Source organism: Condylostylus longicornis, unplaced genomic scaffold, assembly GCF_029603195.1.
Source record: "Condylostylus longicornis isolate FDR11 unplaced genomic scaffold, ASM2960319v2 ptg000004l, whole genome shotgun sequence".
In the NCBI taxonomy this organism is placed as follows: Eukaryota; Metazoa; Arthropoda; class Insecta; order Diptera; family Dolichopodidae; genus Condylostylus; species Condylostylus longicornis.
The window spans coordinates 17,074,463-17,101,170 of NW_026577973.1; the positions used below are offsets into that span (position 1 = coordinate 17,074,463).

The 26,708-nt window shown below is 26.4% G+C and overlaps 1 protein-coding gene across 2 annotated transcripts in view; it reads right to left on the reverse strand.

Moving 5' to 3' along the window:
* The window catches only part of LOC129614583 (cell adhesion molecule Dscam2), a 155,239-nt gene that overhangs the window by 108,633 nt on the left and 19,898 nt on the right, over positions 1–26,708 (reverse strand). For both annotated transcript variants that reach the window (XM_055529286.1, XM_055529295.1), the window contains exons 2-3: positions 4,452–4,526; positions 4,002–4,215 (exon numbers count right to left, since the gene is read on the reverse strand). In XM_055529286.1, coding sequence (XP_055385261.1) covers positions 4,002–4,215; positions 4,452–4,482 — 245 coding nt within the window. In that variant the 5' untranslated portion in view covers positions 4,483–4,526. The remainder of the gene's footprint in view (positions 1–4,001; positions 4,216–4,451; positions 4,527–26,708) is intronic.

Genomic DNA, 26,708 nt, shown 5'->3' on the forward strand with positions numbered 1-26,708 from the left:
AAATGTTAAGGAACAAAACAAAGCAAGGATTTTTTTTTCAAATTTAACTTTGTTTATTCGTTTATTCCTACATTTTTCATATTTTGCCTTTTTTTCTTTATTTTTGTTTTATATTTTTCTTTTGTATGAAAATGCAGCAAAATTGTAGTAAAAAAATTTTCTGGGTTAAACGCTTAAGGTGAAAAAATAAAAACCAATGAACAACAATAATATAAAAAGTAGTGACGACGGCAATATTCTCCCATATCAGCATCGTACCATTACCAACACTAAAAATCATAAAAATAACGGGAATTGTAAGAAGGACTAAAATGAATGATAATTTTTTTAAAAATAATTTTTTTTTTGTTTTATATTTTAAGTTTTATGAGGTCAAGGCGACTATGTGATTTTTTTAATAATTCAACACCATATCCCGGGTTGAAAACTCACCAACAAAGTTCTCTCTCTCTTCTAAAAATGATTTTCTATTATACTCGTATAACAAAATTGTCATAATGAAATTATGTTTCCAATGCAATATTCTTCAGTTCTTTTTAATATTTTTCTTTATAATATTATGGTTTTATTTATTTTTTAATTTCTATTCAGAAAATTGATTTAAAGACCGCCGGCATAATATAGAATGCAATGCAATTTTACTAGGGTGAATAAAATAGAAAAGCATTTCAGCGGTTTGATTTTTTATTCTATTGTTTTATTTTACTTTTTTGATACTTACTTTCTTCCTTTAAGGGTTAAAAATTTAAAACAAATATGCTTTTATATTTTGTTTGATGAAGAAATGTAATTTTGAAATTTTTTCGCCTTATTGCGTAATTTTGCCAAAGTGAACGTGTAATGAAAATCAATTCAAAAATATTTGAATGCTTAGGGCTTAATCAGTTTGAAACATTGAATTTCTAAATAAATTTGGGTTATAAAAGAACCTTCAAAAAGCCCAGGAACCAGGAATTATGACATTAAGCCTGGTAGAAAATTATTTTTACCATTCATCACTAAACAATTTAAAATATTTTTTTAAAATTTGAAAACTATTTTAAGGCAAAGCACAATATACTAAACCACAAGTAATAGCAAAGCATTACTGTGAACTTTTATCTTAAAATAAGAATTGGGGGGCAGGCTGTATTAATTAGAAAAAATTCAGTGGCATACGAGTATGTCTGACATAAATTTTGTTGAGTTACACTCGTATTATATTAAAATGTTTAATATAGAAAAACCGTGAGCTCACGAATTTCAGCTTGTTAGATTAATTCGGTATAGAAGCTTAAGCTTTTCCTAACTCCTATACCTATCTTAAATCAAACACGACCTACCAAGTATTTATCACTTATCAAAGGAACGTATTAAAATTTAAGTTTACAAATTTTATTTTTTTTCAAATTTTCATTAAAAAATTGACATTGCTTAGAAGAGCAAATCATTCTAAATTTGAAACTTTCAAAAGTTTTTATGACGTTGTCAATTTTTTTTACAAATTAATTCATTAATCATAAATCAATTGAAACGCAATGCGACACTTTCACTTTTAGTTTTCCACATTTAAAAAATTTTTTTCATGAGAAACCTTTTTTCTTTTCATTCTTTTTTATTTGCTTAATGAAGGCATCAGCGAAACCATCAAATAATAAAATATAATAATAACAAAGAGAACTAGCTCGAGGTCACCTTGTTCAGGATATAATTCGTATTTTTTTTTACCTTTTGAATTGAAATTCAAAAATTAAAATGGAAAAAACAGTTTTCAATCAAATTTCAAACAATTAAAATTCGGACATTTCTACGTCATTTTTTGGATAAGTTTCAAATTATATTTTTTTTTCAAGGTACTTCGGTAATTTGTATAAAATATATAAAATAGAGTGGAGTTCTCTTTGTGTTCCTCTTAATTAATTAAAGAGCGAAATTAGAACAAAATACGTATATTGCGTGAGTTCCAATTATGGGAAAACATTTGAATGAATTCAAAATAAATTTTACATAAAAAAATTTACATAAAAAATGAATTAAAAAATCAACTGCTTATTTTAATTCAAGTGACTAAAACCAATAAAAAGAACTTGAAAATATTGACTAAGAAAGTTTAAAAATACGATAGCACTGAAAGCATAACGTTTGCAATTGGTATAAGTGAATGTTATGCGATAATCAATAAGGATTCATTCAGCGTAACTTAACATTTGTTCCATGAGTTTCCTATAGAACTCGGCAAATCAAAAATATTTGATAATAATAATCAAGAACTTGCAGATATTTTATATAAGGAATCTCTTCTACTACATCTTCTACATTATTTTAGTTAAATATGAAGGAATAAGACAAAATTTGGTTTAAATATTCTAGTACCGGAAATTTTTCAACGACGGCAAATGCGATGAAATCGAAATTAGTAGTCGGGTAAATTGAGCAAAGAAAAATTAATTAGTTCTGTTATTTCGTACAACACTATACTTAGGCCCGTCCTATCAAAATCGACGAAGCTGAATTGTCATCAAATCGAATTATCTTGGTGAATTCAGCAAAATTCCAAATCATCATTTAATTCGTCGCATCACCAAGTTTTGCTTCTTGAAGACAACGCAAATTATATTATCCTAACTTTAAAACATGTAGCTCGTTTTATCAAAATACTGTACTGTAATTCGAAAAGTTTGTCTCGCAGAAGTTTGATTCCACAGTTACGGCAGCTAATTCATTTAATATTAAGCCGAGTTCACCAATTATAGTACCAATACTCCCCAGATAAATGTCATTCACTTCGCCAATCATTTTAAGGGCTTTAAGAATGGCAAATTGTTTGTAATACAAACTTTATTTTGTATAACATTAATTTTATATTGAAATTTTCTCTTGAAACCTTACATTCGTATTTTTTCTTCGCCTTTATTTTAATTATGGTTTTCCTAGAATACAATTATTATCAGTCTAGATTCCAACATTTTTTCTTAGTTTGGAATGAAAAATAAAAAAAACAAGAAAACAAATAAAAAGAAAATCTTTTTAATGACAAACACAAGGTATAAAAGAAAAAAAAATATTGCAAAGATATCTCTACTACAATTTTATCTCACAGCCCTTTCCTTTTCTATTTGTACAATTTACATATTTAGACATAAAAATTTAGATCCTCTTTTGTTTTTTTTTTAAAGAATAAAAAGAAAAATTTCTATATTTTTTTTCTGATATTATTGTTGTTTCATTAATTCCTTTGAAATCGTTTTGATGACATTTTTTTTTCCTCATCTTTGCCAAAAGCATATTAACTGTCAAATAAAAGAACACGATTTCCCTTGAGGAATACAATGAAGGATTTGCGTTTGTTTTTCTCACCCGTACTCCATTTTCCAATACTCTCATATTATTTAAATGTAGAAGGAAAGTTTTTGCTTAATTTTTCGTGAAAAAAAGGAAACAATGAAACTTCGCTGTTTTCTTTTAACTTTTCTTAATTTTTTGTTGCTTTTGTTTTTCCTATTTTTTGTCTAATTTCCATCCTTAATATAAATTTCTAATAGAAAAAAAAGACTAAATCTAGCTTGAAATTATGATTTTTCTTGGAATAAACTTTTACCTTTAACCATTTGTTTCTCATACACCCAAAAAATAAAATAAAATTTATTTAAAAAAAACTCTTATCCTTAAAAAACACATTGAAACATTTTCGCCCTCCTTCCTTTTTAACATTCAAAAATTTTTAAAGTACAATCTTCTTATCATCTTAAACAACTTTCTTGTTTTCTTTTATTTTTTGTTTTCAATTCTAGTATCACATTGATTTATACATTAAAATGCCTATAAGTATGCAATTCAAAATATTATATCTAATAATTTCCATTGTCATGACAATTTTTACCTAACAAAGTACTACAAAAAGAAAAAGAAAATTTAATAAAACAAAAAACAAAATTATTTTATATTTTTATAAAAATGTGAAAACAAAATTTAGAATGGGGAAAAAACAAAAACAAACTTATAAAAGAAATAATTTTCATTACCTCAGACCAGGCACTGGTGTAGCTAGAGCACCATCCTTCATTATCCAAGTAACAATTGGTGGAGGATTTCCATGGGCTGAACATGATACTTGTGTTCCGCTATCATTGCTAAATAATAAACGTGTTGGTGGTTCTTGTATGAAAGTTGGCACACGATAACCATTTGAAGCATATGAAATTTTTGGAAAAGCTCCTAATAAAATAATTGCTATACCTAGGCAAAAATATTATAACATAATAATCATAATTTGTATGTGGGTTTAAAAAAAATATATAAAATGAACACATTAGTAAAATTTAATGTTTTCTGAAATTTTTAAAAAATTTGTAATATTACAAAATTGACATTTTTGTTTTTCAAATAATAAGATATTAAAAAATTAAATAATAAAATTTACATTATTCTATAGATAGAGAATTTATTTACATGCTTACTGTACATAAACTTACATATTTGTTGTAATACCACATTTGAAATCATTTCTGTTTAAGAAATAATTTAAAAGTGATATTGGCATTCGCCACCTGTAATAAAAAGAAATTTATTTTTAATGATAGAAATATTAGGCATTTTTGTTAAGATTATTTTGTTTATTATTATTTTGTTACTACATTTATAAAGTTCAAATTTATATATTTATTTATTTTGCCATAAACGAAAATGGTCGGAACAAGAATGGGCCAAGTTACAATTATTTTTGAAGTTCTAAAGCAACAATTTTGTGTATACATATTTTGAACCAAATTTCTTGACTCGGGCACTTATTCTAATTATTTAGTATTTCTTTCTTACTTGCGCCTTTTACTTATAATACCGACTTTTACTGAATAACCTTTTAATTTGCATTACAACTACTATGAAAACTCATGAGTCATGATATAATTTGCAAAGAAAAACTCGTTTATAAACTCTTTTTCCAAATCCTCTCTTGAACGCATCTCATATTCAAATTGCCGGTAAATTTATTTTCAAATCATTTCTGACACTTGTGGACTCACATAGCTAAATCGACTTACAATCATGTTGATCGCTTTTAAAAATTTTTTCTTACCATGCAAACAGTTATATATACGGCATACTTTAATAAGAAACTCGATGAAACGATATTTTTGTCACATGATTTTCGATGTCAAACAAACAAGGAGGAAGGCTCCTAGGTTGTAGTTTTAAAATTAACAACATACAACAAAGTTTTGTTTTATATTCAAATAAGAAACCCTAAAAGAACATATTATTGTACACAGCTCTACAGTTGTGCCAATCAAACAAATAAAAAATTTTCCAGAACCAGGAGCTTCGGAATGTGGTGAGTAGTGGATGTTTTATACACCATGGTGACATTCATAGAATAAAATAAAAAACTGTGAATTGTTTGAAGGGCATGAAATAAATGCAATAATAAATTGCGTCACCAGCAATAAGTGATGAAATAGACAACACTGGCATGAAACATAGGCGCATTTATAGCAAAATGTGAATACTGAGGCCTCTCGACATTTAGAGGAATGGGTTTGAACAGAAAGACTAAAACCACGAGACCTCTGGATTTTGGTTTAGAGATATTGACTTTTAAAGATTTATCAATAACAAATAATTTATTATAATTCAGATACCTAGTTTTAGCGTTATCATTTTCAGATGTTTAAGAATTAGATATTAGTCGCAGATGGAAGAGAATTCGATGAAGCCTATAGATTAGTTATCTAAACATATAAAATTTTCGAGTTATCTAGTTGTAGCATTAAATTCACGAAATATACAATGCTGAAATTGAACTGAAGACAACAGGACAAAACCGATCATTTTAAGCCCTGAAATTTGAACTCAAAAATGCTTTTTCACACACGATACAAAAATTATTCGGCTAAAGTTTCGACAGAACTATTTTTCTTAAAATATCACAAGTAATCCACCTTATATTACGAAATAATGTAAATAGACAGAAATATTCGGTAAGTTTCAATTAAAAACATTATGAAATCAAAAAAAAGAATGATACATTAGACAATATAATTGCATTTTTATTAATTTCATAATGCAACAGTAAAGACAATTAATTTTTATTCGTCATTTAACATTAATTATATTTTAATGTCATAGTAGAATTATTTAATTTATTGATTATCATTTATACACACATACATATGTACATTAAAATTTAATATACTACTTATTAAAGTAGTATATTAAAAAATTCTCTCACTTGTTATAATCCTGTTCATGTAATAACAACTGCAATGCTGACATCGCAGTATTATTATGCAACATAAAATTAAATTACTGTCAAAAATACTAAAATACCCAGATTTTCTACAATCTCATCAAAATTATTATTACACCAACCAGTCAAGAAATATTATCCTTTTTTTTTCATTTCATTAAAAATTAAATAATAAATCAACCAACACTATATAATATAAATTGCCACTCGCACTAACATACAACCATACACATTTATAATATGGTATTGAAGAGTAGATTTAATTCATTTCATAAAAGCAAAAATAAAAATTATACGTACAAATCTGTTTAACCAACCAACCTTTTTTAATTTTTGTTAAATTATTTAAAAATTTATTCATAACCATGACATAATTTATAATTCCTTGAACTTTTCAAAAAAAAAACAAAAAGAAAACTATACTCTTCGGTTTCCCCTTGTTCTGCTGTCATTATTCATTCATTTAAAAAGAAACATAACTGATATAATAATAAAACCATCTTGTTTATATACCAATACATTTGCACAAATATTTAAAGTGGATAGAAAGGCAAAAGTCAAAGCAGAATTGACAAAATAAGAAATTGCTAACCCAAAAGAAAGGAAAAACAAAAAACATTTGGAAAATTATTTTAAAATTTTTATGAAATCAAAGCTTTATATAGAAGACGGGGCTTGAATACAAAATACTTTTTGTCCCTTTTTTTAATGGGATGCCTGCCTATACTAATTCATGAGTTCAGTCAATTTGTTAGTGTTTCTTTTGTTTTGTTTTTCTTTAATTACAAAATTTGTTTGTTATTAAAAATACAAAAAAAAAAAAAATAAACTTTCACATCAAAGTTAAAAGGGAAACAATTTTAAAGAGATTGAATTTAAAATTAAAAAACAAGAATTTTTACCAGCAGTTCTACATTCATGCAATTTGAGGTATCAATATATTATATACCAAATATTTATGTACACCACCGCACGCACCATATTATAATTTATTTGTCAAAGAATACTTTATGTTGAAAGAAAAGTAAAATATTATTTAAATTTTCCAAGAGATGAAACATAAATTACTTAAACAACCATTTTTAACCATACAAAAAATTTAGTCCGCACTTCAATTACCTCTCTTCCATCTATTCAAATCATATACATAATACCTACTATCATCTCTGACTCACTATATATACGTCTCTTAACAGCATTAAATTTTAACACCTAAATAAATTTTATTTGAGGGAATTCATCCTTAAACTGTCAGAGAAGTAAAATAAATTTTTACATTTGTACAAAATATTAATTTCGAAATTATGTTATGTACAATTTAACACCAATGTGTACTCAGGTGAATTTAAAATATTCTAAAAGTCTTCACCTACATTAAATATGTTTACACACACCTACATATACATTATTTACTTTATATATAAATGATTATATGTAACCGTGCTATAATGTATCTAAGTAAATTCCATTATAAAAAAAAAAAAACAAAAAAAAAATGAAAGGTATGAAAAGAAATGCTAATTTTCCTTCTAATTTGTATAAATACCCTTACCCCCTCGGTTTGTGTCTGAAATAACATATTACTTTATAAAGTGTATTATGAAATATAAATTTCGATTTAGAATTAAAATATTTGAGGTACTTTTAAAGTTTTCAAAATTGTCTTTACATGTACATATTTATATATTTTACAATGCATAAATGACAAAGCGTCTTATATTTCGATAAAATGCATTTAAGTGTGTTTGTATCTGGGGCGTAAACCACTAACTATTTCAATGAAGTTAATGGAAATTTATTCGTGTACCACTTTCACATTTTTTTATTCCAATAATGATGCGTCCTGCCAGTTAAAAATATTCATTTTACTAAAAAAATCATAAATAATTTTCATAAGTACAGACAAATAAGAGTTTTCTGCTTCAATCAACATTAACTAAATATTTAAAATAAATTAATTCAAAGCAACAAGATGTCAAATATCTGGTAAAGTTATTTATTTAATCTTTAAAAGAAAAATGCACAATCAACCTGTAGTAAAATTTCGGGGCGCAAATAGTCCCGAAAAAAAATAATAATTAGTTTAAACAACAGAAATTAAAAATACGAAACTTCAAGAATATAGCGCAGTTATTTGCCTACACATGTGCAAAAGTGTAAATTCGATCCAAAGCAAAATTACAGTTACTCTTACCTAAATTCCTCAAAAACTCATAAATTATTGTATAGAATTTACATATAAAGAAAATTTGTTCAATATTTTCTTAAATATTGCATAACCCATAAGTTGATCAACGCATTACATGACTAAAGGTAAACACATATATAAAGTTTAATCAAATCGGTTCAATCAAAATTAAAATACTCGAGCGCGCAAACATAGAACGAAAGTCACAAACATTTCTCCAAAAATAGTTTATTGACTTTTCTCTATCACAGAGAAATTTGATGCCACTTTCCTTTATTCTATGCAATGCGGTCGGCAAATAAAGCAAAAATCAACTACAACATTAAATTTCTTATAAAGCGATCATGGACATTACTTCTATCACATTACTTCCCTTAAATTACTAGCTCGCCGCAAAAATGTTATGAGGGTCGGAAAATTTAGAAAATTTTTATTTTTTGTTATCAACACCTGTCTAAGCTGTAAGAAAACTTTAGTCTTTTACGATTCAAACTCAAGCAAGTTTTTATGTATTTCAAAAATAGCATCTGATCTCTCATATTTACCCAAAAGTATGCAATTTGTTATTTTTAATCACTTAAAAATAAAGCATTTTTAAATAGCTAGCCATGTAATATTAAAATCATAACTGTAATATCAATAATCGATATATCTATTTTATATAATAATTATAATTATGAGCTCTTATTTTGTCATTATTCTCAAAAACTCATTCGGCTATTAACAAAATTTTTGTGTTATTAATTAACTAAAATAAGTTGAATATTATTATATCAATCAAATTGTATATTTGAAATATAAGAGTAATTTTGTAAAGCTTTGCAAATTATAAGTATATGAATGAATTGTCAGTAAGAGGCAGAAATAACCTACTAACTCTTTTCAAATATAAGAGAAAAATATAATTATAATAAAAAGAGTTGCAGTTATTCCCCTGGATTCTATATCATGTTTAAAACACCCTTCAATTTCTAACATTGAACCAACTTGAAATTTAAATGTCCTATCGTCTAGGCACCCGAGTTAATTTCAGCACTTGACAAAGTAGATAAAACATGAAAAATCGTTTGAATGAATTACCAAACTGTAACTTTCTCCCGCTGTCGCGCTTTCTATTTCTTCCTAAACATTCCTATTCATTTAAGCAATATGCAACAGAATGTTTCGCCTTCAAAATTTTTTCAAATAAAAAATATTCTCACGAAATTCGTTCGCTCAAAATTTCCGCTTTGCAACTTTTATACATTTTGAGCTATGATTAAACAACTTATGAAGCAATATGGCAGTTATCACAAGCAGTTGAGAAATTTTAACGGCTTCTATCAAATATAACAGCCCTAATATGATATTTGCGTGTTCAAATTTTTAAAACTATACCGTGAATAATTTCTGAGATATAACTAAATAACTTTTGAGGTTGTATGGTAGTTTCCCGATCCAGTACCCGAATCATACCCAATTTAAATAGGGTACTGGCATTTACTATTGTTAATCATTTGTAAAAATTTGGTGAACTTAGCTCAATTAGTTTTTGAGTTATCGCTGCGATGGATGGACAGAAGGAAAGACATAGTGAAATTGATTCAGAATTCGACGTTGGTTAAAATTATATACTAGAGTCTATATACCAGACCATTACTTCTTAGCGTTATAACAGTAAATTTATTATACCCTTCGTATGGGTATAGAGAAGAGTTTGCGCTCAAAATATCTCAATATTATTTCCTAAAACTTGTTCCTAAATTTCGCCGTTTCAATTTATCCTGTCATTTACAGCAGACCCTTATAGATGGCTGGGCTTAAGTTATAATTTCCATAAAAGAAGTATTATTATTTTGGTGCTATTTAGAATTCTGGATAAGTTTTGATTTGGTTAAACAAATTCAAAATAAAAAGCTTAAAAAAAAGGAAATGAAAACAAAGACACAAACAGCAAAAAAAAACCATTAAAGCGATTAACTCATTCATTTCTCAACAACAAAAAATTGTGTTTCTCTTTATTTTCCCTCTAAATATTTTTGTAGGCAATTTATGTTAACAAAATTAGAAAACATCTGGTATAATGTAATTTAAATGTAGGAGATAATTGATAGATTAAGGAAATTACAAGAATAATATGAAAAAATTCCAATTTTGAAATTTCAAATTTTTTCTTCTAGAGAATTTCTTTACATTTTTTTTTATCGTTTTTTTTTATAAATCATTCAATTTCAACTTTTTCTAAATCCTAGTCTTAAGAAGTGCTTTACATTAAATCACATAAATAATTAGTTTTCACAATTTAAATCAAAATTATCAAATTTATATCCTGAAAATAAGTGATCGTTCTCTATAGAACGCATAAATTTGGACATTTATTTTTTTTTCTTTTCATTCTTTTCACTGATGTCACAACGTTGAAATTTTAAATTTAAATTTACCTTAAATTATCATAAATAATTTTAGCATTAAGATTTTATTATGATTCAACAAGTTTCAGGATTAGACTTTCAAAAATTAAGTAATTTAAAGATTCCAAGTTGTTTTTTTAACAATCGGGTAAGGACTATTCAATCTACTTGGGTAGAGGACGTTTCCTTAATTACATTATTGAAAACGTGTTCTTAATTTGTTTTCAGCAGAAAGTAAAACCTCATCTTCAATTTTTAAAAATTTAGCTGTTCTTGACCTGTGCCCATACTTTAACAATTTTTGTATTTAGTATAAATAATTGACAATTTTTTAAGAAAATATCTAATAAGTAGTTCAAGCCACTACAGGGAAAGAACTGATTTATCACAAGAACTTTCAGCAAACATTTCGCTCTGCATTAAGATTTCATGAAGTGGTGGAAACAATCCTTTTTAGAACTTTGATTTCGATCTATGTTTATTTTAATGTTCAATTCCATAAAACTTGATTTTATTTTAAAGTAGAATTATTTAAAATAAATTTTTAATATTTATAAAAAATGTTAAATTGAAATATAAAGTGAACAACTCAAAGAAGAGAAACGTAATCACAAATGCAAAGTAATCACAAATACAGAGTAGGAGCATGAATTTGTCATAAATAGAAAATAAGCAAACAATCTTAGCATTTTCAAAATTTCCGCCTAAAAATTTCAAATTGTCAATATACTTTTCCTAATTGAATTCAGGACGAAAAAATTCCTACACAATATGTATGTATTTCGCTAATATTCAGAGATTAAATTGTCATACACTATTCAATCCCTTAATAAATTGCTATTTTTTATGTTTGATTTTCTTGCCTTAAGCTTTAATATTTAACAACTATATCATTTCATTTTTCAGTCGAATTTAGTGTTATATACCAGCTTATCATAAAGAAACTGACGTCCGAACAAATCTTCATCAATATTTTACAAATCAGGATGAAAAACGTTCAGTAAGCAATAAATTTCACCGGTTTACTTAATTAAACGTAATTTATACAATGTGAAAACATCAGTTGGTCGCAAATATTATAAAATTTAACTTCTCTAAATTAATTTTTTGGGGATAGACTCAAAATAAGCCTTTCAAATTGACCATCTTAGGAGTTATCGTGGCGAATTTTTACATAAAATTGAATATAAAGAGAAAATTTTCAACTTATTCTTTTGTTATCGCATACTAATATTTTTAGGTTTTAGGAAATGCAGCTCAGGAAGGTTTTTCGTGGGAATCGCTAACAACGACATAATGCCAAAAATTGACTCAACTGTAATTAAATGTAAATAAATTGATTTATCGATTGAAATGAAAATTACTTGCAAAGTTTCAATTTTTCTGAAATTTTTCTTAAAATTTAAAAACCAAATTGTTTCAAAAATCATCCCTTACATTAAATGTTAAGAAATTTACTGAATGATTACTGGTTTTGTTATTTTTAATGCCGCGCGATATTATCAGAATTTTTTAATTCAATTTTAAGTTTAGCTATTAGAGGTAGTATCATTAAAGAGTATGTCAAGGATATGATAAAAGATTAAAGTACTCATCAACTTTATTATCAATTTTTTTCATTCATTCATTAATTTTCATTTTTAAGTTTAATGCACTCTTACTTAGATATATGCATAATTATTTTGCATTTGCATACGCATTTGAATACAATTATGCAACATAATGAAGCATACACTTCACATACATACATACATGTTAATGATTCCTTCTTTTAATCTGTAAAATAGCATTTTAATGTTTCATATTTTTTTTACCAAGTTTATGACTTATTTATTTAAATTGCACTTGCAAAAATGATTCTATAAAAAAAACGTTTATAATTTATGCATTATATACAATAAAATATATATATATATATATATTATATAACGAGCTACACATTCATTTTAAATGATTCGTTTTTAGCATTTAACTAAATGCATATATGTAGGTGTGTTAATTAAGTCCAGATTTCATACATTCTTCAACTCTATTCAACTTAAATAGCTTCTTTTTTCTCATTCTTTTATTTAGTATCTCTTTTTCTGTTTATTTCTTTTTTTTTTATTTGCTACTTAAAATTTTATTTTTTATTAAACATTATAATATGTACACAAGGATAATAATTTTTTATACACATGCAATCAATGCATGCATACATTAACGTACACTTGTAACAGTGACGTTCCTCTGTGATTGAAAGATGGTACGTTGTGTTGGTTAGTTAAATTTTAGTTGAATGACGTTATTAAAATGTATACACTTGATCTACTCAATTTTAACATAGTAACAAATGTATGGAGGATAACCTCGGACTGATTGAAACTTGTAAGTAAATTTTTGTTGCAAACTCACAAATAATGAAATTTACCGTGGACTAATAGGTCTAACGAAAATACACCGCAACTAAAAATTGAAAAAGTTAAATTTTTGCATTGACTCTTAAGTTCGGTATTTCTGAATATCAAGGGATGAAACAATACAAAATATTACTTTTCTTTTAAATTTAAGAAAAAACTCAACTGAGGAAATTGATAAATTTTTCATTTTGAAATATTCTTGAACCACATCTCTATTTTAAATGCAACATATTTTCTTCCAGTTAACAACAACTCAAAACTTTTGAAAATTTCGAAAGCGTATTCGCAGGAAGAATTGAATCGAATTTTCAAAGGAGTATGGGCCTAAACTGCGGTAATAAAATAGATAAAATTTTGAAAGTTAATAAAATTTCAATCGACTAGACTTCTAAAAGTCAATTAAAGAAAGCTTCTTTACTGCAAGAGTGGGAAATTTACAACTGACTTGAGTCAGAGATCCCATATGTAAAAAAGAAAATCTTCATCGTCAAAATGTCAACTAACAACCATATTGACATTTTTGAATCTGTTCATTTCATTTATGCCGTTTAAAGTAGAAATGTATTGAAGTGGTCAAAATTATTTGGTATGGAAAAAAAAGGATGAGTTTACTTTTCTGAAGAAAATGATGAAGTGGAACACCTCGAATCAATGAAATTTTTGCGATATAGAAATAAAATTAAGAAATGCTTGGAATACTTTGGAACTCGAAGAGATCTGAGATATTTTTTTAGTTTTAAATTAAAAGTAAAAAAGTTTAATAAAGTTACATTCACACATACAAAATTTTGCTCTACTACAGAATATTTTTCTAAAAATAAAAAATTTGTTTTTTAAATTCCCGCATTTTAAATAAGCATTCCAAATCAATTCACTTACTTTTTTTCCGGAATCTCCATTTGAATAACAATACGTGACAAAAAAATATAAATGTTTGTGTCTTCCCAACTAGATTCGTTTAAACGTCTCCTGAGGTTGCTTGCGGTAATGAATTAAGACTAAGATGGGTGAAAACCGTTTTAATCATACTTAAAACAGTATTCGATTTACTCAGCGAATACGTCACTAATATACACCTTTACCATAAATGATGTTTTATGAATACCTAATTGGATATATATATTTTGCATATGTATACATAAAAAGTTATAACACCGGTATATAAGCACTAAATAATAACTGTTTATATTATAAATTCATAAAATGATACCCGTTATCATCATATCATAACAGCTATACTAGCAACAGCAGCTGCTGTTATTCTTGATTTGCTTTGAATTAAAAATAAAAAGAGAAAAAAAAATAACAAAATATCAAAAGAATAAAATAAAATTTCCATGAGAAAATTGAAGTGAGGCTAGGTGGGGGTGTAAAAATAAAAAGAAAACATTAAATTTTATTTTCGTTTTTCTTTTTCAATAATAAATGAGAGAATGACTGTTTATACAGGGTGATTCTAAAAGGTATACAATAACATATACCATTGGTTAGAAGATCGCAAATGGTTAAAACTTTTGTTCCGGGCTCGGTGCCAAATCTCAATTGTTTCCGAGTTCTAGAGATTTTAAAAAATTTTCACGAAATTTTTACTTGTCTAAGTTTTTTGGATTATAACTTCCATTCTGAAAAAAATAGGAACTTTAAACAAACCCCATCAGAAAGGCATAGTAAAAGACTTAAAACAGACATGCTGCTTGATTCTGTATTCTATGTACATACCTTCGAATGCTTGATATACTCGAACTTTACGAAAAATCAAATTCTTCCCTTGTTTATTTTTTCAGTTTTTTCTAACTTTCGTAAGATAATTTTGTAAGAAAATTTTTAAAACCTTTAAACTTTTTTTTATAAAATTTTCCCTAGCTGCTTAAGCTTTAGTTTAAGTCTTCAAACATTAAAAAAATTTTTGTGGTGCAGAAGATATAGCACAAAACCATTTCTAAGTAAAAATTTTGAAGGCCTTATTTTTCACTATTTTTTATTTTTATTGATTTTCTAATTATCAACTATCATTAATTTTTGATGACAAGAGTCACTCGAAAAAACAGTTGACATTCTTATGAGCCGTTATTTTGATAAAAAATCTAAATTTTAGTGTTTTATTGAAAATTCATAATAAGAAAATTGAAACGAAATTTTATACAAACTTTTAATTTGAAAAACAAAAATTGATTTTGAAAAATTTGAAATTTTTGAAAAGAAAAACTAGAATTTTTATTGAAAAAAACAAAAAAGAAATCTAGTAATCAAATTTTTTTTCGAAACTTTTCTTGGTAAAAAAACTGATAGGTTTTTAATTTTCGCCAATTTTTATAAGAAATAGTACCTATATGGTTTCAAATTTTTAAATGCATTTATCTCAGGTTTGGTGCAATTTAAAAATTTGAAAAAAATATTTTTGAAATCTCGACACCATTTAGCATCTGACTTTATTAAAATTAACCAGCTGAAGCGAATTTTTAAAGGCATGCCATATAAATTTTGCCGAAATCAATTTTTCAATTTTTGCCAAATTAGGTGAATTTGGCAAAATCATCAATTTTTGCCGAATTAGGTGAATTTTGTGTTTGTTTTGAAAAGATTGTAAAATTTTTGGATAAGAAATAATAAATTGAAATTAATTTTAGTTTTATCAACATCGGTTTGATTTCAATTGAATTTGTGGCTCACAATATTTTTTAATATTTGAGGGCTTAAATTAAAAGCAGCTGGAAAAAATTCTATAAAAAAATTTTAAGGTTTAAAAAATTTTCTTACGAAACTATCCAGTTAGAAAAAACTGAAAAAATAAAACAAAGGAAAAATTTGATTTTCCCTAAAGTTCGAATGCTTGATATTACATAACATACAGAATCAAGCAGTATGTCTATTTTAAGTCCTTTACTAGACCTTTCCGAAACTGCTTGTTTGAAGTTCCTTTCTTTTTCAAAATGGAAGTTATAATCCAAAAAAACTTGGATAAGTCAAAATTTCGTGAAAATTCGTTAAGACCCCTGAAACTCAAAAACCCTTGAGATCTACTACCCAGGCCGGAATAAAAGTTTTACCCATCTTCGATCTTCTAACCAATGGTATATATTGTTGTATAGCTTTCTGAATCACCCTGTATATAACAGAAAAACACATACATTATGCACAGTCCACAATCATTATTTATACATGTGAATGTATGTTTATGTTAAATGTTTTTAGAAATGTTTATTTAACTTGTGGACTTTTCGCACAACGACCTGTTTTAATGAGTTCTTAAAAATGTTTATAAATTTTCAATTAATATTTTCTTTTTATTTTCCTATAACATTTTTTCTTTTGATTTTTCACCCCATATATTACGAACGAAATATTATGAATGTGAGGTTGTTTAATGTCTTTTCATACAGAGGTACTATATAATTATCGTAACGTTAAGAGTATTTTCGTGAAACCTTAGAACAAAATATAAATTAAAAATATGTGCAAACTATTCATGAACTACAAACATACCTGAAGTTTCAAGAAGACAATTATTTTATACTGAAATTATTTTGAAACATTAGAATTTTTGAAATTTAAAACTTAGCAATTAAAACGGAATTTGTTCATTAATTTACTTATTTATAGTTCTAATGGAATTTATTTACGGAGCTACTACCCTTGATAGTAGTGGTTTTAGACCACCGCATTCAAAAATTTTTACGAATTAGTGCAACCCAGCCAATTTCGATATAATCCATGTTTTTTCCTAAACTATTAAATAAGTAATGCAATGACGAAATTATCAACGCAGAGAGGATTTGTAAAGTTCAACTTTCCAAAATTTGAAACTATTGACCTATTTTTATGAAATATTAAAGTACATAAGGAAAGTGAATTTTCTGTAGGAGATTTAAAAAAAAAAATTTTGTGCTAAATTTGATATTTTTCAATTTATTATTGCCCATTCCATTTTTTGTTTCTGTCATATCCTTTTACTAATTGAAAAATTCGTATCATTCTGATTAATTTTGAATTCTGGGTCTGTAACTAGTTATAAACCACTTTCAACTAATTTGTCAGTTACTTCATTGTCGTTGAAATAACAATGTTCTAAAATCAAATTGTCGCATCGTTTGACCTTTCCTCCAAAATATCTCTGACTTTCAGACTGTAAGGGGGATTTGGTATTGATTTCTTAAATTTGCGAAACAGCTATTCGAAAATAGCATACAATTAAGCTGAGCAAATAAAAAATTTAATTAGGTAAAAGATATTGAAAAAAAAGTAAAAACACTTTTGATTGAATATCTAGAAATATTTGCAAATGTTCTTTACTTTAAAGAAAACGGGAAAAAATAGAGTTGACCTTATCAACTCTGTGATACCCGTACGAATTTGTTATCATATGTGCGAATAAATATGCCATAACTGACTATGGGAGAGCCTATGACTTTAAGTTGCCGTAATACCTTATTAATTTCTGCAAAATTTCAGTACTATGTGTTTTTCAAAATACTGTGTGTGCCAAACTACCATTGAAGTTGTATGGCAGCCACCAGATGGAGCCAAGCAATTTCAACGACTTTTATCAGACACATTGGTCCTACTAATATATTCGTTTGTGTGAAATGTCAATACCACAGCTTTTATAGTTTCTGAGATATAGTCAAATAAATTTTCAAGTTGTATGGCAGCTATCTGAACCGGTACCCTGATCATGTCCAATTTAAATAGGGTTCTGGCACTTACTAATATAAATGATTTGTGAAAATTTGATGTTTTTTGCTCAATCAGATTTTGAATTATCGTTGCGACGGATCGACGGACGGACGGATGAAGTGGCGGACGGACGGACAGACAGACAAAGCTAAATTAACTCAGAATTCGACGCTGATCAAAAACATACACTTGAGTCTATGTCTCAGAGCATTATTTCTTAGCGTTACAAACGATTAGGCAAATTTAGTATACCCTTCGAATATTATAGGGAACTGCGAAATTAGCTATACAATATATACATTAACCCAATGAATAAATTTTAAAGACTTAGCCAAAAATTATAAAACTTCTTAACTTGAAGTAGGAAACTGTTGTTGATAATCGTAACAATCTTTTTTTATCCGCTTTTCAAAGAAAAATCACTTCAAAAATGAACAATAATTAAATGTTGGGAATGAAACTAAAGATTTATAAAAGAAAAGAAAACATTGAACTTATTTACAGATTTGAATTACAACTTATTTTGAAGAATAATTGTTTAACTTAATTTATTTTGTAATAATAGTTATTCTTCAAAACAATAAATTATTCAGGAAACTTGATAAATTAATAAATCATAATACAAGAGCAAAAGCAATGAGTGCTTTTATCTATATAAAAAGTTGTGTATCTATATCCGCCATTTATAGTGATAACCCACTCACGATGTAATTTTAAAAGAAAAATTTTACTAATTCTATCAATATAATAAAATATATGTAATCCTTAATGAAATTCTTATGATAAGGATGTAAATATTATGATGCCAGTAAACACCCAACACACTCATATAGCAACACAAACGCCGTAATATAGGCAAAACTGCCTATATAAAAACTTACATAAATAAGCTATTTATTTTAATTTTGAAATTCAGCTTTTGGTTCTCCATCTTTTCAACTTTTTCTAACACTTCCATTTCCATTTTTATTTTATGAACGCGCAAAAGATGCTAAAAGTTAAGAGACAAACAATAATAAATGTATCGTATTACAAAACTTTGGTTTACCTTATTCTAATCAAAAAATATTTTAACCGTATACTACAAGGTTACCAACTATTCTAGTGTATAACAACAAAAACTGAAAATTTGAATAATATTTCTAAAAATTTTGGAAATATTTGATAACAAACAAAATTTTTACTGCTTAAAGGCTCATATTTTCAAATACAATCGCGTCTCACAGTAAATACAACCAAAACACATCTCAGTCTTACACATTTTCCGAATACAGTCCTACAATCGAAGTCATATGAGTTCCCTTAACCATTGTCATAACTTTTTCTCTTCAACTCAAAATCTCTATAACTGGAACTATTTTAGCGTACCCGTGCGATTTCGAGTTAGAGAGGTCCAACTGTATTTTATTTGATACTAAAATTGCCTAAGTAAACAACAATAATTATGAGGGTAATTTCAAAGCATCTATTTAGCAAAAATTGTAAACACTTTTTAAATAAGCATTGCAAATGGAAGGGAATCTGTCCAAAATTACTAATAGTTCAGGTCTCAGTTCCCTAGCTTCAACAAATATGCAACCGAATTATAATGCAATTCTTTGCTATCGTACCTCAAATAATATCAGATGTTTGCTTTGTAGAATCAATAAAATTGAAAGTCAATTTATTATATTTACATTTTGAAATAAATATTAAAAGCATGGAGCAGTATGTCAACTCGTTTGACATAATTAACCCTTTTCAAACTTTTATTTAAGCAGCAAGTAGTTCTTTACATAATGACTCCGATAGCTAGTTACATTGCATTATGAAAATATAAGGAGTTCAAAATTTTATTTTAAAAAAACCCAAAAATTTGTTAGAAACTCGTGCTTGCTAAAACTATTTTTTATGTGTATCAACTTTCTTGACCGTTTCTTTGACCAAAGCTTTCATTTGGTAAGCTTTTTAAATGTACATTTGTATGTATGTATTGTATATACACATATTGTACGCAAAACATAAAATAATAACATGATTTTTTCTTACATACACCCAGAAAGAACTCATTAACAATAAAATGGGATAAATTTATGAGTGTATAAGAGCAAGAAAGCAAAGTAAAGTACGTACATTACAAACTTACATTCATTAATGACGATCCTTTAAGAAGAATCCAAGAAAAAAATTAAAAAGTAAACAAAAACATGAAAACAAACATAAAGAGAACAAAAACAAAACTTATAAGATTTATTTTTTGAAATTATTGGTAAATGATAACGCCTTTACCGTATATTTTGTATGTACTCACATAAGTATATTTAACTTGGTATATTTATGTAGGTTTATGTGTTTGAGTTTACATAACACTTTGAAAAACAATCATTTATTTAGGTAAACACATCGACACTCTCTCTCTTAACAGGGGCCATCATCGTATTCAAAAGATTTTCATAATGATTTTGGGAAAGAAATTAAAAGTCAACAAACAAAAGCTAATAAAAAGATTTCAGACTTTTCAAATTACTAAAAGGAAGGGATGTAAGAAATTGAATAAGAGAAAAGAAAACACTAAATAAATTTATATTATTTCGTTTCTATTTAATTTTGGTTTAAGATAAATTTTAATATCTAATGATATAGATTCATCCAATTACAAAATTTTGAAAGAAATCAAAATGGGTTTGTCTGTAAACCGAATTAAAATTATTTTTTGATTTTATTGGTCTTGAAGTAATGCAAATTTTAGAAGTATTCCTCCATATTTATGGAAATAAATAAAGGAAATTCATAAAACTACAGATCAGATGGATGACGTAGCGAAAAGAACAGGTTAACACAAAAAGTTTAATTAAAAAATTTATCTATATTTCACCTATATTTAATGACCATTCAATGATTACCAAAAAGCATCACTTTCAATATTAAAATAAATTTCATGGAACGTTATAATTTATTATGCGTTTTTTAGCATTGTCTAATAACATGAAAATGAAACAAATATTAGCAAATGTCACAATTTTATCAAATCTGCTTTTTCCTTATTTTACAATAATTAATCAATTATTTTAACACACTCATTGGAACCAAGAGAAAATCAATATAATTTATAATTTTTTTTCAGACCTCTTAAAACTAAAGCAATATAGGAAAATTTTTCATTGAATTAAATACAAAAATTTATTAAAATTGTATAATATGCGTTTTAATCCAATCTGAATTCATTTGAACCTTTCAATATTATGCTTAACAAAATACTCGTAAATGTATTACAAATCCCATAAATAGAATAAATTTAATAAAATACCTAGGTACACGATATAAAAACTTTAGTATCGAATTATTTCAATACCAAAATCAATAAATAGTTTTCAATTTCAAATAAACAAATATCAACATACACAAAAGTACTTGACCTATATTTCTAATATTGTAGTTTATTATAGGTGGTACAACACTTATGTATATATGGCGTTATATAAGGTACATGTCCTCATATATTCATGGCTGAATGTTTAACATATTTTAATGCAAATAAACTTATAAAACTTATATAACTGGATTTACAAATTCAAAAATACATTCATTATACATAATATATAGATACATATCTATCTAGATTCACACATACATATAGATTTACACATATGTATTTATATTTATGTAGATATTTCCCAAGGTTTGTTAGATTTTTTCTAAATTAAAAACAAAAATTCCTTTTTTCGAACGAGTGATTGTACATATTTTTGATGAAGATCAAGAAATTAGAATTTTATCAAGAAAAAGGTATAAAAATATTGGTGTACCCAACTCAAAGAAAACGGACATTAAAATATGCAAATAGTGAAAAAAGAGTGTGCTTACCATGTGATAAATCCTCCTGTCTCTTTTGGCTCTACTAATTTTTTTGAATAAATATTAGACCATTTTATAAATTATATCAATAATTACACACATACACATATTTTTTTTAACAAAAATTAAGTTTGTACCATTCAAAACTGAACAACTTGCACAATGGACGTGGTAAACTTTTTTTAAATATTAAATACAAAATATTGTGGCCATTAATTCGTGCTTTTAGATTTTGTAACACTTACAATATATTATGTCGGAATTTTCTCACTATCTATATACATTCAGCAAATTTTTTAGCAGACATGCAATTTTCAGTTTTGTAGCTGTATCATTGCTTATTTGCATTCCATACATTTATACGCAAGCGTGCCCTTATGCAACGTATGACTGTATATTCAAATCTGAATTCAAGAAGCTAGGGAAACTATATTTAATGTTAGGGAATGCAGATCATTAACAGAAATAGATGAACTCTCATTGTTGTAAAAGTAAAAACAAGTATAATAATTTCTGACTGTAAGTTTAAACAAATTCACACTCGTATGGGAAATTCATAATTTACAACCCTAGCATAAACTCAAATTAATTTATTTTAAAAAATTGTTTATTTTTACCGCCCACATTATATATACAATAAGATAGGTTATGTGATGGCAACAAATTTTGCATATCGAATGTTCGGTGGGAGTGCACTTCTCCTTGATAGGGAAGTGTAAATAAACTATTTTTAACAACCTGCCGGTCCGTCGGTCTGCCGTCCGTCGGTCTGTTGTTCTGTCCGTTGTATGGACGCGTGTATCTCAAGTTCAACTGAATCGATATTGATGAAATTTTGCATGTAAGCTGTAACTTTTGCGATATATCAAGCTTAGGGAACTGGACTTTTACTATGGGCCAAATATACATTTTTGCGTATATAAAAAAATAATCAACCGATTTCATTGAATTTTAATTTTCAAATTCGAGATGTTAAAACAACGAATCTAAAAATTTTTTGGAAAGATCAGGGTTGTTACCAGAGCTATTGCGGGACTTTTTGTATAATTCGGACTGCACAAAATGAAACTCTACTAAGAGCCAAATTCACATTTTTCTAGGTATGTTAACTAAAAGCTTATTAGTGTCCTTAAAATTGTAAAGAAGTGTTTAAAATGCATTTTATAATCTTCTGTAACACTCTCACTTAACTAGAAGATACACATTGCGGTCAGTTTTGGGTTGATCACATCAGATTTTTTTACCTATTCTTAGTTTACTCAATTGTTACTATCGTTTATCAGCCGTTTTCGACCTTGAAGTTAACATGAGCTTTTTCGACGATTAATAATTTATTTTTGTGATATCACAAGTACCAAGTGACAAACAATTAGAGTACAAATTTAAAAATATTATTTTTCTAAAAGCTTGTGTTAGACTCTACTGAGTGCAATAAAATTTTATTAATAAAGCTTCATAGCCAGTAAATACAATCCGAACAAATTTGATTTTAAAATGTCCCGTTAAGAACCACACTTCGAATGTTACGCTTTTAGTAATTCAATATTAATTTAAAATACTATAATTTATTAAATTTTCTGCTTTCTCCAATTAAAATTTCCTTTATTTTATTAAAATTTATAATCCTTCTATAAAAATTGTGTATGTATAGATTCTGTTCCCCTATAATATATTTTAAATATTCCCAACACTGATTTTATTAAAGCAAAATAATAAGAAAATAAAATTATTTTCTTTCATAAACAAAAATATTAATTTTCAAAATTTAATTTTAATATATATTTAATTTCCTCAGAGCATTTTAAAAACCACAATCAACCTTAAAATAATAGAAAGAGCCACAAATTGACATTTATTTCCTATAATTGTATTTTTACATTAACTATGGCATGAGGATGCTCTTGGAAATTATTATAGCATTAACATTTATAACAAGTATATTAACAATTTGTATGCATATGCGATATGTGAACACTTGCAGCATAAATTATATATGTATGACATTTATATAAGTATGTGTCAAATCTGAATAATTAGAAAAAATATTTAAGAACATTAGGCTTTAAGAGGTTTTTAATAAGTCAAATTAATAGAAAATATAAGAGACAAGGAAGAAAACATTGAACTTAGCTGAACGGAAGAATGTGAAGTCGGTTTGTAGATCTGCACATTGTAACGTTGAATTTCCAAGTGATTCGTTTTGAACTCCAAACAATATTTAACATTACCCTCAGAAAATAAAATAAAATTTTTGAAATGTTATAGATATGTGAGTTAAAACTGTAATATAATTCCAACATTTGAGGCACTAAATTAAATTTTTGGATAGCCAAACTTCAATTTTAGCCAAATTTTAATTACTTTCCGTATAAACTCTTCTAACTTTATTAATAATTTCATTTCAAGATGATTAAAATTAAAGTTTATAACATTTTGAGAAAAATTTTAAAATAAACATAAACCAAATATATGGATTTTTTTAAAATCACTCCATTTCTACCCTCTAAAATCTCGCTACCTAAAGCTTTTTTAATATTAATTGTCGCTATCTCTTTTATTACCACAGAATTATTATGTTATCCGTTTAGTTTTTTTTATTTTATATTAAATAATTGAGTGCAAATATTATTACATGTTCACATGTTTAACAGCAGGATAATAATAAAAATATTCATGTTTTATATTTAACTCTACCTTTTTCTATATTTACAATAGAGGGCTTAAAAATTATTCATTTTAGAAGATTACCTTTATTCAAGTGAAATAGACTGTAAAATAATCATAAAGAAACGAAAAAAAAGTATTAACATCACATTTGTATTCACATTAATTCTATATGGCTCGATAATTATAATAACGGTAATATTTTATACACATATTTATCTTAAATGTTATATAACATTACAAAATATTCATTCTATACATATTTTTTTGCGGTTGTGTGCGAATTCTCATTTATATTCACACACATTAATTATTCTTCATACATATTTACAAAAGAATTTACAATTTACATTACACGAACACAACAATACATTTAAGTATTTATCTGCTGTGTTATGTTATTCTTCAATGAATACACTTTCTTTTAACTTCCTTACACAAAGAAGATGAGAAGATGAAAAAAAGAGGAAAGAAAAAACAAAACATTTTCTCTTCCTTTTCAATAATGACGACTGGTGCGTTTATTGTTCAAAATAATTACGAAGTTTTGTGAAAAGTTTTTGTTATTTATTTTCTTTATTTATATATATGTATGGGTTCGTATGTATGCATACATAATATGTATGTTAAAGGAAATTTTAGAAAATTTTATAACTCATTAATTAGTTTTGAAAGATTTCTATACAATTATTTCTATATGAAAAAGTTATTCTTGCTAATTATAAGCCACGATATTGTATAACATTTTAATAATGGCTCTTATTTCTATAGCAAATCAATTGAGATATTTGGCTTTCACATAGCCACACTCTACCGATATTCCTACCTATTGTAAATTTGTATTTCACAATTTCCAAAATTAAACTTTGTTATACCTACAACTTACTCTTCTTTCAAATTGCAAAATTAGCAAAATTCAGCAATTAAACTTCAAAAATATAAAAACTTAATATGAACCGCCTTTCCTATAGTCCTATTCCGCAACAAAGGAAAAAATTATTCTTCATTATATTTTTCTGAAATATTCTGTAGGTTTAGAAAATGAGAAGTCCGACCCTTATAAATTTTAAATTACTTTTTAAAAATTAAAAAGAACAACAGTCGTGGGCCTCAGAGAACAGTATCCATTTAAGTAGAGTCCAGCTTAATTTGGTTTCATTTTATTGTACTCTTTATACTCTAATACGATAATGAAAGAAAATCTCAGTTCCATGTTCACCATTAAAAAATAAAAATTCATTTATAACACTTCATTATTTTCTTTTTCATAGGATATGAATTAAAAAGTACTAATAAGAAAAAAGAAACAATAACATTGTTGCCAAAAAAAAAATAAAAAATTCTTTAGATTTTTTCCTTTTTCAATTTTTAATTGAAAGGAAGAGGTGTAAAAAGTTAGAAAGAAATCTATATCTTACGAAATTAAAGCATTTGGAAAATTGAGAAAAAGTAAAAAAAAAAATCCAAAACTCAAAATTGATATTCTTAATAAATTTTCAGTTGAAAAATTTTGGAATGAGAAGAAAATGAAACTTAAAAATTTTAATTAAATATTTTTCCAATATGATTTATATGTACATACATACATACATACATATATTACTAAAATATTTATACAAAAATTCGCCTTGGAACCTAAATATAAATTGAATAAATTAAAAAATAAATAAGATATACGAGTGGAAATAAAACAATTTCCGGTTACAATATGTAAAATGCGTAACAAAATTTAAAGACATAATATTTAGGGGTTCTTATGCAGAGACGCAACATAATTTTTATTAAATAAAATATTTTATAACGTTCTATTATGGCCAATACGAAATTCGTATTGAACAAATATTTCGTTAATGAAAGTCTATTAAATGATAAATTTATGTTTTCATAGCTTTAAATTTATTGGTTAATGGGGCAACAGTAACGAAAAATGCGAATTTTTATGTTTTGTTATACAGGATGTCTAAAAACTTTCCGAATTTTTTTTAAATATTTTTACAGCTTAGAACTGCTTCATGGATTAAGAACCTGAAATTGTCAACTGGTCAGAGGCGTTTATTAGAGTAGTAATAACAATATTCAATAAAATATTTACAACAAATGCTCAAAATTAGCTCGATTTGCAATAATAAATGCACGGAGGCGCTTTGGAAAATTGTTGATAATGCGCACTGTTCGATGGTAGTTTTATCTCTTGAATAACTCTCCAACTACCTGGTAACGTTTTATGGCATCATTGAAAGTCTTTTTTGTAACTAGTCGTCCTTACAATCTCATCTGTCTTCATACCTTACCTGTGCAATTCTATAATAGTAGTGCGCTTCTTATCGCGATTCATT